General features: G+C 25.3%; 1 protein-coding gene across 1 annotated transcript; it reads left to right on the top strand.

Annotated features, from left to right (window-relative positions):
- Positions 1 to 8,867: 8,867 nt before the first annotated feature.
- Positions 8,868 to 12,492, top strand: LOC130941811 (amino acid transporter AVT1I-like). Its single transcript, XM_057870410.1, has 3 exons — positions 8,868 to 8,991; positions 10,562 to 11,172; positions 11,854 to 12,492. The coding sequence occupies exons 1-3, from the start codon at positions 8,889 to 8,891 to the stop codon at positions 12,373 to 12,375; spliced, it is 1,236 nt and encodes a 411-aa protein (XP_057726393.1). The 5' UTR covers positions 8,868 to 8,888; the 3' UTR covers positions 12,376 to 12,492.
- Positions 12,493 to 16,132: the final 3,640 nt, after the last annotated feature.

Genomic DNA, 16,132 nt, shown 5'->3' with positions numbered 1-16,132 from the left:
CCACTTAAGACCTGAAAAATATTAGGATGAATTTATAATAAATTTTAGTATTTATCTTCTGTTTTATAATAAAAATAGCAATGACTAAGGGTTGATGTCCTTGTAATATTTTAGATAGTCTATTTTAAGACTTTTAATTTTATGTTAATATCTTTTGTATTGTTATCTTTTGATGATTATCTTTAAGACTTGTTTAAATATTATAATGGATAAAAGAAATTACTTTAAGACTTTTTCATTATAAATGGTTAAAAATAAATTAAAATTAAAAAAAATATGTCACACATGTTTTGAAGAGTAGTTGAGCAATTATATTCTCTTATCTTTTTTTGTTACAAATTCTGTAACACACGTTTTTCTCATCTCCAAAGACTTCAATAAATCCAAGTATTCCAATCTAAACTCAGTGGAACATACAATATACGTTTGACTTGAGTGTTGTACATTTGGATAACAATGTATTTCAATTTTTTTAAAAATAATACGAAAAAATTTAGAAAACTAATTATATTATGAGCTAGCTCAAATCAATTTTTTGTATTTTTAATTTTAAAATTTAAAAAATTAAAAATAATAAAAATTTATTTTTTATAATAAATTTTTTATTTTAAAATTAATTAGCTATATTATATAGACATTGCCCGAATTACACGGGGCATGCTGGATTTTCAAAAGCAAAAATCTCCATGAATACTACAAATTAATAACTAAATTAGTTATATTTAGTATTTATACATGTCACTTGAAATAATTTTTTACTAGAATAATAAAAAATTTCACAACTGAATAATCAAATTTCTTACAACATCATAATCAATTTTTTTTCATTAATACAAATATGTATTTTTATAGGTGACTAATTTTTAATATTCGTCTAACATGATTGTTTAAAAAAAATACATTTTTAGCCTCCAAGGCCATGGTTTTCTTATTTTTGTGTTTTGCTATTTATTTATTTATTTGTTTCAGAAATAAATATATATATGCAATATTTGTAAACTGTTTATAATTCGATCTTTTGCGTTATTATGTAACCGCTATAGATTATAAGGTTTTTAAAATATACACATAAAACTCTATAGCCCACATAAATTATGAAAAATTTACGTTGAAGAATAAAAATTTTATGTGTAATTTTGTCGTTGTTGATACAAGTGGCAATATATATAACACTTATTCATACCAATGAATTGAATAGGTGTCTTCAATATAGATAAGTAAAAAACATTAATAATAAAATTTAAAACTATAGAGTGAGATTTGAATTTTCAATGCTAATTAAAATAAAAAAAATCTTGGTTTATACTTTAAGGTGTATGTGCATTTTGTTTGTTACGTTACTCTTTCTAATTCATTCAATGCAAAAATTACATTACTCTTTCTATTTTACAGTAATTTCCATAGTATTCCTTTAACAAAATAAAATCATTTTCGAACATTTGCAATTTTATAGAAAATATTACACAAATGATTGTATGGATATTTTTTTAAAAAAACACACCTTAAAAATAAAAAAGTTAAAACACGGAGTAGAAGAAACTTAACTCCTACTAAGTACTTACTAATAATCCAAATTAAAGCCTTGAATTTTTACTCTCATTCTTGCATTCATAAGTCACAACCAATGGTTCCAATAATAATCCTTGAAACTTGGATGTTTCCACAGAGAGGATGAATGTATGAGCATGACACTCTTGACTCTAACTCAGTTATGGCCACTCAGGAATATATTCAAAAATAGTACATGGATCCAGATGGCACCATGCTAGCTAGTGGATAAAAAAAATCAAGGAGCAGGAGAAAGAAAACACCAAATTGATTTGTATGTGAAATTATTATGCTACTTTCTTTTTTTTATTTAAAAAATAATATTAAGGTTATTAAAATAATAAATATATGTAGAGAAATTTTTTAATCTAAATATACATTATATATTTTAATAAATTAAAAAAATTGTTTTATAAATGTGAGATTATTAGAGGGTTTGTTCATTATTGTTCAGTTATTCTTTCTTTAATATATAAGACACAATGAACACGTTTGTGGCAACAATTGCACCACCTGCTCATCGTCAGTCATGTGATAAAATATTTACCAAATATATTCTTGAACTGAAGTTTCAAGAAATATTAAATTATAAAGTAAATAAAATATAACTGAGATCAGAACAGAATGAAGAACAGTATCAACGAATGATCTCGAATATCCAAGATAGAAAATCTAGCTTTGCTACATTATAATGACTCTGCCACAATATCTCCCTAATTCCAAAACGGAGATCCTAAATTAAACATATGTTTGAACAATTTAAATATAAATAAAAAAAATTTATTAAATAAGTTTTTTAACATATAAGAGTTATGAATTTTATTTTTTTTCCATTATAATTTTTTAACCCAAACTATTTAAAAATTTTTGTTTTGATCTCTATAAAATTTTCTTTTATATTGATATATAAAAGTTCTTAAAAATATTTTATTCCTAAAATATTGTAAACACCCAATTCATTTTTTTGTCTTTTTTTTTTTTAATAAAAGATAAGGTAGTTTTTGTCCCAAAAAATATATTTAGACCATCAATTTTTTTATATTTTTGGACAATACGATTTTTTTTAAGAAATTTGTTAAATAATAATAAATAGTTTTGCATAAAATTTTATTTATAATTTGTGGGGATTTGAAATTTTTACAAACTATTAATAAATTTATTTTTAAAAAATTCTTTCAGCCATAGTAGTTGAGTAAAAAAATATCATTATAAAATAATATTACAAAAAAAAAATACAGTACAAAGACTCTTTAAAAAAAAAAATAACATCGGATAAGAAATGAGAGAAGAGAATATTAATGTTGATGATGATGTCATAAGAGATAATGATGATAATAAAAAATGGTTACAGTAAGAATAATAGAGGTAGAAATGATAATGACGAGAATAAAAAAAGTGATAATAATGATGGTGATAGCTAGTTCTATTGTTAAAAAGAATTTTATAGAATTTAAAACCTCCACAAATAATTAAAAATAAAAATTTTTACAAAAATAATTATTGTTATTATTTAAAAAATATTTTAAAAATTCGTATTGTCCCAAAATAAAAAAGTTAAGGATCGATTTTTTTTATAAAAAAATACTTTATCTTTTATAAAAGTAGGCAAAAGTCAAATTGAATCTTTACTCAAAAATTACAATAAAAATAATTTGAAAATAAATATCATAAATTAGACTGTTATAGAAATATACACACATCACATAATTATATTTTTAATTAAGTTTTATAAATAATATAATCAAATTAAATTTGTATTTATAATAAAATTGCAACAAAAGTATAAAAACAAAGTGGTGGTTATTTTTTTAATAAAATACAGTGAAATAATTATTTTGGTGTCAATTATTCTATAAAAAGTATATAAAATACATATAAACATTTGTTTCTCGGGGATTTACAATAAACATTAATTATTTAGGTGTAGGAACAACAAAAATGAAACAAAACACATTTATATAATATATTATTAGAAATGTTTAAAGTGAAATAAAAAGAATATTTTAATAGAAAGAGAAAGAAGTGTTGGACACGGTTCCATCCAATAGAGAAGAAACAAGTGCAGTGCACCAAACAGGATTCCTCACTTTTCACTTTCCGTCTCCGACCCTCGGAAACATAAATTTGATTCCTGTTTGGCTGTTTCCCTCTGATTAAAGGATAATATATTTATATTATTTTCTATTCTGCTGTACTTGCTTGAATTTTAGAACAGACTCCATCACACTTTTTTCTCACACAAAAAATATTTTTATATCAAAGGAAAATAATTTGTTTGCATCACTTCGTCGTATTAGAGGTGTGCCATTGTTATGCTACATCAACGTTATACTACTTCTGAAAAGCTGAAAAGTTTTCTTGTTGTGCTCAAACCCCATAATAATGACTACTACTATATCTATATAGAAAATTTTTAAGTATGTCAGTATATTACTGTTGTAGTAATTTTTAACTGTTTAATTTTAATTATAAAAATATATATATAATTAAAATTAATAATTAAGATTTATTAAAATAAAATATCGATATATTAATATATTTGAATTTTTTTTATTTATATCCCATTCTCAAATTCAAAAAAAATTAATTAAGATTCTCTCAACAAAATTAATACTAAAATAATTAATAAGAAAAAAAATTTAAATAAAAGTTTCATTGTGGTGAATAGTTCTATAATATATACTAAAATTAGTTATTTAAATTTATTATTATTATATAATATATATTAAAAATAAATTAAATATATATATTTTTATACAAATATATAATAATTAATTTTAATGTATAAATAATATTTTTAAACTCATTAATACTGATCTAATTTGTAATTTTTTTAAGATGTGACGGCTGAAACATACAGAAATACAAATGGGTGTGACAAATTGCAATAACAATAAACAGGAGAGATGAATATATATTTTTTTATTTATTTTTCTTTAATCAATTCGTCAAAGACAAAATGTGTATAAATTATTGCCAAAACCTTTTTATTAAAATAACAATACGACCATAATGTATTATGTTTGATGATAACGACATATATCACCATTAATTTCCAATATATATATTATATTGAGCATCATAATGAAATTAATTTTCGCCAACTAACTTGTACCATTTAAGGTTATAAAAATATATTAAAATTTTAAATTTTTAATATATTTATTATATATTTTTTAAAACAACATTTAAAACATTCAATAGTAATAATCTTATTATCTTAACCTATATGCTATGTTTTTAAATCTTAAGAAAAATGCTATTTTAATTTTGTGCAAATCTGCAGCCTACTATCTACTATCTACATTTTATATCCACCTTTTTTTTCCTACTTTTTCTAAAACTTTTTTTGTTCGGTATCTTTTTCCTTCTAACTTTTTCTTCAATTCATATCATTCTCTCTTTTTTTATTTTTTTCTTATGCTACTGCTATTATTGTATTTTCTTGTGTTTTTATGTACACAGGAAATTTTTTTAAATAAATAATTTAATTATGTTAATTATCGAAATATATAATTTATAGTGTATTATCAATTTATATCATATTAATTTATCTCATTTATACTGTAAATAAAATATATATATTTGTAAATATAAAAATATAATTTTTAAAAATAATAAAAAATATTAATAATTTAAACTAGATCAAATTTTAAAAAATTGAACGTTTCGAATAATTAAAGAAAATAAACAATTTCAAAATAACAAAAGAAATTGACAATTTTAACTCATTAATTACTAAACGCATCATATAATTTAAAATTAACATATTATTTTTTTTAAAAACCAACCCATTTAAATTAACTCAAATTTGTAAAGCATGTCCACCGAAGCCATTACATCCCAAGTGCAACTGAGTCCACTGGGCCGGGAATGGTGACAAGGTCGCCGGCACAAAACTCCACCGTCGGAGAAGACGAGTTGCCCGAATAGACCTTCACTTTCCCTCTCACCAAATGGCATGTCTGTTGTGAATTGTATTTCAGCTTGTACTTTCCAGGAGGACAACCCCATCTACAATAACAACATTATAGGAAGACAAAATAAATCGGTCAAAGCAGCGTAAATTTTTTTATGTTTTTTATTATTTTAAATTATTTACTTTTTATTATTTAAAATATTTTATTTTTAAAAATTTAGTCTAATTTAAATTATTAATATTTTTTATTATTATTAAAAATTATATTTTTATATTTATAAATATAAATATTTTGTTTATGAAAATTTTATATATCTCGTTTATAGTATAAATAAATGGCATATATTTATAATTATTTCGTTTATTGTATAAATAAGATAAATCAATACAATATAAATTAATAAATATACTATAAATTATATATTTTAGTAATTAAAATAATTAAATAATTTATTTAAAAAAATTCCCTATATACACATAGTTGTCAATTCTTTTGGAATCTTTTTACATTCTTTTTAAGAAGTATAAACATAAGGTAGAATAACTAGGCCTTTATCTAAATAAAATAGAGGGGAGAAATCTTTATTCAAATGCAATAATTAAGATTCCTTTATTTGTGTGTTCTGTTATTGTTTCATATAATCTGTGGTAACATACTACGTTTTAGAAGATTACACATAAATCGTGGCAAGTTACCATGATTTATAAAAAAAGGTTTTTGAACATAAACTATTGTAATTAGATACAATTTATGAAAAAATATTTATATGCATAAACCTTTGTTACTTGCCACGGTTTATGAAGAAGAAAACTCTATATACACTGATGAAAATTTATGTAATATTTGTACAATATTTTTTTTAGTTTCAATCAATAAGCGTTTAAAAAATAATCTTTGAATCATAAACCATGTAATTTAAAGATCATTATATTCATATTTTCTAAAATTTCAAAAAAATAAATTTTTTTGTATTATTATAATTAGTTGAACGGAAAAATAATAACAATAACATCGTAATTTTAATTAATAAAATAAAATAATTTATTAATTTATATTAAATTATTAATTTTAGTTAAACTTAAAAATGAATAACACTTTAAAAATAACTGTACATAAAATATTATGTGAAGATAAGTATAAACATCAAGATAGTTAATAAGTAATTATTGAAGAATAAAAAATAACAAAAAATGATATTATAAAATAATAAATTAAAATTTTAATTTATAATATTATTTAATTGATATATATCTAATTTTTTTTCTTTATTCTTTTTACTATTTCAACTCTAACTTTATATATATTGATTTATATTTTTAAATTAAATAATTAATTATTAAAATAATAAAATTTATCATAATATAATAGCCATATTTATAATAGATAAATAATTAAATTTATTTATAATAATATAATAAAAATTCCTATAAAATAATAAATATATATTTCTATACATGGCCACTGCTACTAATATTTTAATCGCTATGTATCATGATTTGTCCATAAAAATAATGGATAATAAGTAGGTGCATCCGTGCACGTGCTTGGGGAGGAAAAATACCTATAATATAAGCTAGCTGACCAAGCAAGAGAGCTTCTTGGAAAGAGAAAATTAATTAACCAGCAATATTAAACCACCGTCTCTACTCATGAAAGTATTTATAATCCACTTGTTATAAAAAATAATTTTAGATTAATTTTTATATTATAAATAATAAATAAAAATTTAAAATATTTTTTATTAAAAAAAAAACTTAATTTCAATTTTTATTATAATTTTATTTAATTAATTAATTAAAGTAATTAAAATTAATATAATTATTAATTTTTTATAATAATATTATTAAAATTTATCAATTTAAAAAAATTTATTATTATAAAAAATTTAATATTTCAAAAAATTTCATAAATAATAATAATATATTATATATAATATATAATTCGAATTTAAATTAACTAGTAACATTAATTAACTTAAATGAATATGTGGTTACTACGTACCTTATGAAATTACCAAGTACTTAATTTCTGTAATAATATTATTAATTTTTTTAAACTAAACATTAGTAATATACAAGAAAAAAATTTAATGGCTTTATAATTAACAACAATAAAAAAGTTTGTAAAAATTAAAATAAATATAACTAATATTTATAAAGAATAATAAATTTATTATTATTATTAAAAATATCTATTATTATTTTTAATTTATTTAAATATTTTTTAAAGCATAATCATGACATTTGTTATAAATTTATTTGTTATTTTTACTTTTCAGTCCCTTTTCACAAAGACTCTTTTGTCTCGCAAAATGAGCAAGGACTCCCAACATTTATTTTTCAATTTATAAAGTAAATCCTAATTTCAATTGTTTTTGATAGGGTGTACTTGGGTGAAATTAGATTTGATGTGAGTTAGATTCGATTTAAAATATACATCAAATTTATTTGTTTGACCCGAATCCGATTCTAAACCTGATAAAATTTATACACTTTCGGGCCACGATTATATTGGGTAAAAATTGGGTGAAATTCGAGCTGTTAACATTACATTATCTTAATACCTTCTTATAAACTACCATATAAAAATATCCAAATTTCTAAGACTCCAATTATTATTTGACATGGTAAAATTCACTTAGAAAAATATAACAAAAACTAACTCTTCTCTAAAATTAAAGTATAATCATAATCAATATTAATATTGTCTAATAACACCAAATATTTAAGTCAATACAAATAACACAATATTATGCATTAGTCTAAAATCTTATGCATTTTAAACAAAAAATATTAACTTATAGTCTTATAATAACTAATAATACAAAATATTAAGGTTTACAATACTTAAATTCCACATAAGAATAGCCATCATCTATCACTAATAACACAAAATATTAATTGTGTATGATGACTGAGCCACCGAGCCGAATTCGGGTGACCCAATTTATGGCCCGAACCCTATCCGAAATAATGACCGGGTCTATTTTTGAGACCCTTATTCGACCCTAGATCCAATGAAATCACACCAAATTAGCTCCTAAAGTATTCAGAGCCGGGTCGAATTTTCGGGTCGGGTCGGGCCATGCACGCCCCTAATTTATGACTATTAATTAATTATTAATATTTAAAAATATAAAATAAAATATATTATTAAATTAAAAATTAAATTAAAAAAATTAAATCGATAGTTAAATGATGACAAAAAAAAAAAATTATGATAGTTTTAATATTTTTTATATTAATATTTTAATAGTAATATATATAGCATGCATGGCAATATATTATTATATGTAGTAAGGCAATATCTTTTTTTCTTCAGTGGTTATGTAGCAAGCTAAGGTCTATAAATATTAAGGACACACTCCTTTTGTGTTATCATTATTAGCTTGAACCTTGTTGGCCACTACTTCCCCAAAATATGGAGAGTCTCTCAACCACAACGTCCCCTTCTAGCAACAATAATGGTGGAGGAACCACATCATTTGCCAAGACCTGTTTTCACGGGGTTAATGGAATTTCGGGTTTGTTTTTTCAACTTTCTTTTTGTTCCTTATATTAATATATAGTACATTATTAGATGGTAATAAATTCAGAACGAGTGAGTGAATGTTCACACAACAACGGATGATAATTCAGAATTTTAGATGTTCCAAAAACACTTTTCCAATTTATTTAGTTTTGAAATAAGTATGTTATATTATTTGAGGACTTTTCATCCATAACAACCTATCTAGTTATTAATGGTATAGAACTTAAGAACATTCTCACTCACTCAAGGATTCTGTTTGCAAGTTGTTAGAAACGTTGTTTCAATTTAATTATATAGTTAAGAGTTGTTAAATGTTTTGACTGATTTTTCAAGAGAACATACCGTTGGAATCTTAAAGTTTGGAAAATACTTGCATCCTGCACTATATATGAACAAATTAAAATAACAAAATTCTAATGATGGATTCTTACCTGAAGTAGAATAATATTGCTTATTTTTTCTGATAAGAAAATTATAATTTGAGTAATAAAAACTGACATTTCTTTAATAAAAAATATTATATGTACATTAAAAAATAACTACTAAATCAACTATTATATATTTGTAAATATATATATTTGAAATAATTTTGTCTAATTCAAAAATAACATAAAACTTCACGTGTCATTTTCCATTAGTTTATAGTTAAAATTCATTATAAAATATAAAAATACTATTACATGATGACAAACACCAATATTCTTGCTTCTGTGACGGAATAAGCCCAAATATTAAATAATTATTTTTAGTAAATATAAATGTATATAAAAATATATACTTTGGAGTGACATCGATCTAATATAATCCAGACGTGATGCATGTACCTCTCTTTTGAGTGTGTTTTGTAACTCACCATATCCAAGAGAAAAAAAAAAAAGCCGAAAAAAATGGGAGATGAAAGCGAGATATGAACAGGGACGCAGCTAAAAAAAATGTTGGAGGGATTGAATTATTTTAAATTAAAAAAATGTATTAGTTAAAAAAATCCTTGTATTTGCTACCTAACACTTTGTATAATATAAACTATTTTAATTTTTTATTTTAAAAATAAAGAAGAGTCTTATTCAAGTTAAAAGCTAGTCAATAGAAATATGAAAAGAGAAGCATTTGAATTTTCTTTTTTAATGATCAATTTTTAGGCCCTTTATCTTCAATAATGCTTGATAAAAAATAAAGAATTCATATACTTATCAATAAATTATAAAATTTGGTGAGGAATCCAACAAGGTGGCCAAAAAATAAAACAATGTAAATCTATTACCATCAATACAAAGTTCAACTACTATATATAATTCTTTTTAGAGAAATATTAAGAAATTATAAAAAATTTATTGTTTATGACTATTCCTTAACCATCAACTCAATTTTTTTAGTTTAATTCTTTTAGTTTAATAATTTAATAATATATTTTATTCCATACTCTTAAATATTAATGACTAATTAAATGGTTAAAAATAATAAATTCTAATAGTCTCTAATATTTTTTTATTTTTAATAAAATATTTTCATTTCTACAATTTCAATATAACAACTTTCTTTAACTAATACTTGTTGGATTTCAGGAATTGGTATAGTGTCTATACCATTTGCATTAGCCTCAGGAGGTTGGTTAAGCTTAATATTTTTGTTCATCATATCCATAGCAGCATGCTACACAGGCTTATTAATCAAAAGGTGCATGGACAAAGATTCCACTATTGAATCTCTTCCTGACATTGGTCAAAGAGCATTTGGAGACAAAGGAAGGTTACTTGTAAACATTGCAATGAATTGTGAACTTTATTTGGTCATAACAGGGTACTTGATTCTTGAAGGAGATAACTTGAACAAATTAATATCTCATTTTCATGTGGATATTGGAGGATTGAGAATTACTGGAACACATTGTTTTGTTCTACTTTCAGCACTGATTATTCTCCCAACGGTATGGTTGGAAGATCTAAGCAAGCTTCTATCATATGTGTCAGCAACTGGGGCCTTAGCATCAATTATATTTCTATGTTCATTGTTGTGGAATGGTACAATTGATGGAACAAAACTTCATAGCAAAGGAGTGCTCTTTAATTGGAAGGGAGTTCCTGCTGCAGTTAGCTTGTATGCATTTTGCTACAGTTCTCATCCTGTGTTTCCAAGTCTCTACACTTCCATGAAGAACAAGCATCAGTTCTCTAATGTAAGTGCATATAATTTAGAAAAAAGAAAATTCTAATTTTTCTAATTAAAGAAAGGTTAAACTATTCTATTAGTTTTTATAATTTTATTAAATTTGTAATTAAATTATTATATTTTATTTTTTTTATTGAGTCTTTACATCATTTTAAATTTGCAATCACATTTTTACCATTTTAAAAACGTTTAACTTAATAGAATATGTTAAGGCATATTGTCAGGGATATGAAATGGATGAAAACATTTTTAAACTTTTGTAATGTTTATTATAAAAAAGATCTAATCACAAATTTAAAATTGATGTAGGATCCCAATTAAAAATTTTTAAAATATAATGACTTAATGACAAATTAAAAAAATTATTAAAATTAACAGAATAATTTAACCCAGAAAAATAAAACAAAAAAAAGGGTGTTTTTTACTAATAGTTCATTACTTAACTGTTGTCTGTTAGTGAATATCTGGATGTAAGTGAATTGACATTATAGTTATTAAAATCGATTTGGTCAAGATATTGAGTCAATTTTGATATATTTTTTCGTTGAAGACTTGTAGAAACTAACTTTATTCATTTATTCTAGGAGACAAAATTTTCCTAGTACTCTGCCCATCTTGCACTTTTTAAAATTCCAAACCTACCTAACTCTATGTTATTACATGTATCATTTACTTTAATTTGTTACAGGTGTTGCTGGTGTGCTTCACATTGTGCACTTTAGTATATGCAGCAACAGCAGTTTTGGGATACTTAATGTTTGGATCAGAGGTTGAATCAGAAATAACTCTGAACCTTCCAAAAGAAAAAATCAGTTCAAAAGTGGCAATATACACAACTTTGGTTAACCCCATAACCAAATATGCTCTCATGCTAAGGCCAATTGTGGATGCCGTAAAAAGCGTGCTTCCAAATCAATACAGCAAAAGGCCAAAGCTCACACATATACTAATTAGTAGCATATTGCTCTTCACCACTGTTGTTGTTGCACTCACTGTTCCATTTTTTGGGTACCTAATGTCCCTTGTTGGTGCATTGTTAAGTGTCTCTGCTTCATTCCTAGTGCCATGTGTTTGCTACTTGAAGATTTCTGGAACTTATGGGAAATTGGGATGTGAAATGGTCGTCAATTATTCCATAGTGTTAGTAGGAGTTGCAATTGCAGCATTTGGAACTTACACTTCCCTCTTAGAAATAATTAGGCATTTATAGTTGTAATTCCCCTTTTGTACTTTTTTTAAAATAAAAATTACTAAGATTACTTACATATATCATGTATCGTAAGTAATCCATTTGGAAGTTTGGTTAAACCATGTGGTCTCCTATTGAATGCACCCGAGATTAAAATTTATTTTAAAAATTTATTGCAGACTAATTAATTATTATATACACAAAATTTAAATTCTTGATATTTGGTTAAACAAATTGGTAAGTTAATTACTAAATTAACCCAAGATTATTTCAAAGTTACAAATGTTAGTAGAGGCATCTTCCAGACAGGCCAGCTCATCTTCTATTCTATTCCCATCCGTTCTAGTACTGTGATTCAACCAAATAGATGGGCCAACGCTACAGTGATGATTTTTTTTTTCTACATGTGATGAAATTTGCTGTCATACCTAAAGGTATGACACGTTTCCTCTATTTTGCAGAATAGTCAAATAATGATTCAGAAGAGTCGGGTTCGGATTGCTTTATACTTCAGATTTCATGACGTCTAAAGTCATGTGACTAATTCCGACAGCTTTTTTTTTTTTTTGTATCCTGTTTGCTCGGAAGAGAGCCATTCATCTTTGATTCCTTCTATAAAGAATTCTGGATTACTTTTTCGGAAATCTCCTTTAAGATTTAATCTAAACAATCGGTCGAATATTGAGTTTCGAGTCGCTGGAATTGAATACTATAAAGACTGAGGTGAACCCATCTTTTAGACTCTTACAAAATTGCGTAAAGAAAGAAAAAGAGAAGAGATGATTATTAGCAACATTTTGAATGTTTTTTATTGTCCATTTTGTAAGTATGGGCTTTAAAGGCCCACTTTTCGTTGGACTTTTTTTTTCTTTTTTCTAAGCCTAATTTTGGTTTTTTATTGGAGTTAATGGTAGAATTTGCTATCTCACAAGGAACTTACAAAAGTTCGAACCTTCACTAAGCTCAAGAGGCTATAGAACTCATAATAGTAGTAGTGTATATGAGTGTATATGGGTGTGTGGTGTAAAAAAAAAAAAAGTCTTTTTAGACAGCCGAAACCTAATGGCAGTATCATCTATCTCATTAGGAGCTGCACCCAAATTTAAATGGTGCAATCTGTGGTGGCCACAAATTTAGTGTGGCTATGATGCCTATGCTAGTTGATACAATTATTTTTTACATGTAAACAAAAAGAATTTTTTTTTCTTTGACTTCTATATTGTTAATCGCGAATATTAAGCAAGGACGGTAAACACATGGTAGTTGATAAGTTTGAGTAGTGTTAGGGAGCCAATGACCTAAGCGTATAATGTATATAATAGACTAAATTTTTGGTCTATGAATAAAATGAACATCACCTATATTATCCAGAATAACCATCCGGATACCAGGGATAATAAACATCTCATATTTTGGGGTTCACCAAGAATCGAACTCTTGACTTTTCGGATTTAGAACTCTAATACCATATCATGAACCCACTCATCCCAAAAACGTAACTTGACATCACAGTGTAACACTAATGGTCATATCTCTAATACTTCCTAAACCTCCATTGTACACATTGTACGCTTAAACCATTGGCTCCTTATGCCTTCTCGATAAGTTTTTAAATGATGCAAATTTATGTTAAAAAAATAAAAAAAATAGAAATTTTATATAACTCTTCTTCATTCTCTCACTATTACACTCTCAACCGTTCAACCATAGCTACCTGCAACACTTGTTTTTTTTTTTTGGACAAGGTCTTCACCAAACCCGACCCATACTAGAAATCAATCATAACCTGAACACCCACCCGGTATCCAAACGGTAATCCCTCCAATACTGTAATACATTTTGATCTCTAGCTCCCTCTCAACGGATCTTCACGCGGGAGCAGATCATTAGTGGTGCATCTATGGTAACTTGACTCTCTCCCACCGAACGTGCTTCGACATAGGCGCTTCATGAATTTCCATTCCTGTGTGTGCTATGTCGCTGCTGTTACTATTGAAGTCCTCATTTCTCTGTTGCGATTATTCAGTCCTTGTCCTTGCCGAATGTCTCCGTAGAGATGTCATCTGGTTGATGAAGAAACTGAGACTTTCTACGGTAGATCCGGTGCTGTTTTTTCTATGTAATAGCCGTCGTATCCCTACAGTAAAACAATAAAATTTGACCGTCTTTAATTTTGTCAAGATAACTTAACTACACTAAAAACACTCCACTTGTCACCATTTAATTAGAAAGTCAACTCATAATCACCGTTAGCCACCATAACCACGGCCACCAGAGACGCGGCCAATTTAAATCCTCAAATATATATATATATATATATATATATATATATATATATATATATATGTTGGGAATAAGTAGTATGACCACAATTCAATCAATCATGTGTCAAATAATTTGTTATTGTTATTATATTAAAATGTTAATATAATAAGGTCCTTGATTAAATTTAGAGATTTATCATTGTGATAGTGATCATAATATTGAGAGATAAATCTTTTATAATTTAATCTAAATTGTTATTGGTCATAGGATTATTAAAAATGACATTAATAATTCGGAAAGATCAATATATATATAATGGTCTTCATTGGATGAAGATTAATAGATCTCATTTATTAAATATATATATATGGTGCATATAGGGATATGACCATTGAACTGGCTCATTCTGAGAATTCCTAATTGTTATAATTACTGCATATTTGTCAATAGGATATTCTCAAGATGAACATAGTAATAGAGTTTCATTTTACCTGCGACTATCATAGTAATTAACAACGTATTTATTATACTTTGATTCCAGACACCTAATACCCTAGGGTGCTAGTTGAATGGATATTTGGTATAATTTAAATACTTGTAGAATTAATGATTAGTTAATAAGGAATCCGTTAACTCTCGGCAAAAAGTTTGAGCTCTATGATTATAATGACTGAGATGAATAAAACCTTGGACAAGGAAATTGAATGAATGAAAAAATGAGTTTCTTAGGTCATTCACAGTTCATTATAATAATGGTAACGAGTTAGAGTTTGACAATTAAATCATACTTTAAGGGTTAACCAAGAGTTGGGAAGATGGAAGGAATTATACTTTGTTCTTCTAAGATTCTTAGTAAAAATATATGACTTCATACTATTGGGTCGTTGAGGAGTGTTGCTAGACGCCAACCTTGATTAGTAAATTTAGTATGACTAATTTACTACCCGCTTAGTATTGAATTTATGGGGTCACACACTAACGAGTGTTCTAATCTTTGCTATAGAATTATTTAATTATTATTTTGATTTGATCAAATAAATAATTATATTAATTCAGATGGAATATTATTATATTTTTTGCTAGCACCAAAAATATAGTAATAGTATGATAATTGAGAATATTAAATGAGATTTGAGAATAATTAGTTATTCTATTTATAAATTTGGATGAGATCCTAACTGATTCCATTTTCAAATTGAGTTAGTCAACCATTGCACGTTCCACCTTTTATGCGTGCGTAACTTGGATCTTGACGCCATGAAATTCTCGAAATATGCAAATATATGTATGTGATGAGTGAATAATATGTTTTTCTTAATTTATATTTTGGATGGATCAATGAATGATGATTTCTGCTTTCTGTAGGTATTGCTGATCCTGAGAATGAAGAGTTTAGGATTGAAATGGAATATAGTTTTAGAAAGTCGATCGTCACAGCAATTAGATGTTACACTATATGTAGAGGAGTTGACTACAATTTGAGTCTCTAGCAATATAAATGTGTGAGTTTCTG

The sequence above is a fragment of the Arachis stenosperma genome, chromosome 7 (genome assembly GCF_014773155.1).
Source record: "Arachis stenosperma cultivar V10309 chromosome 7, arast.V10309.gnm1.PFL2, whole genome shotgun sequence".
Lineage (NCBI taxonomy): Eukaryota > Viridiplantae > Streptophyta > Magnoliopsida > Fabales > Fabaceae > Arachis > Arachis stenosperma.
Note: the sequence above shows the minus strand (reverse complement) of the source record. Positions and strands in the feature narration are given on the sequence as shown.

What these genes read in the sequence shown, in the direction of transcription:
- LOC130941811 (XM_057870410.1), top strand. Translation starts at nt 8,889, where the DNA reads ATGGAGAGTCTCTCAACCACAACGTCCCCTTCTAGCAACAATAATGGT. An exon ending in CGGGGTTAATGGAATTTCGG is followed by an intron (nt 8,992 to 10,561) that starts GTTTGTTTTTTC and finishes GTTGGATTTCAG; the next exon opens with GAATTGGTATAGTGTCTATA. An exon ending in ACAAGCATCAGTTCTCTAAT is followed by an intron (nt 11,173 to 11,853) that starts GTAAGTGCATAT and finishes AATTTGTTACAG; the next exon opens with GTGTTGCTGGTGTGCTTCAC.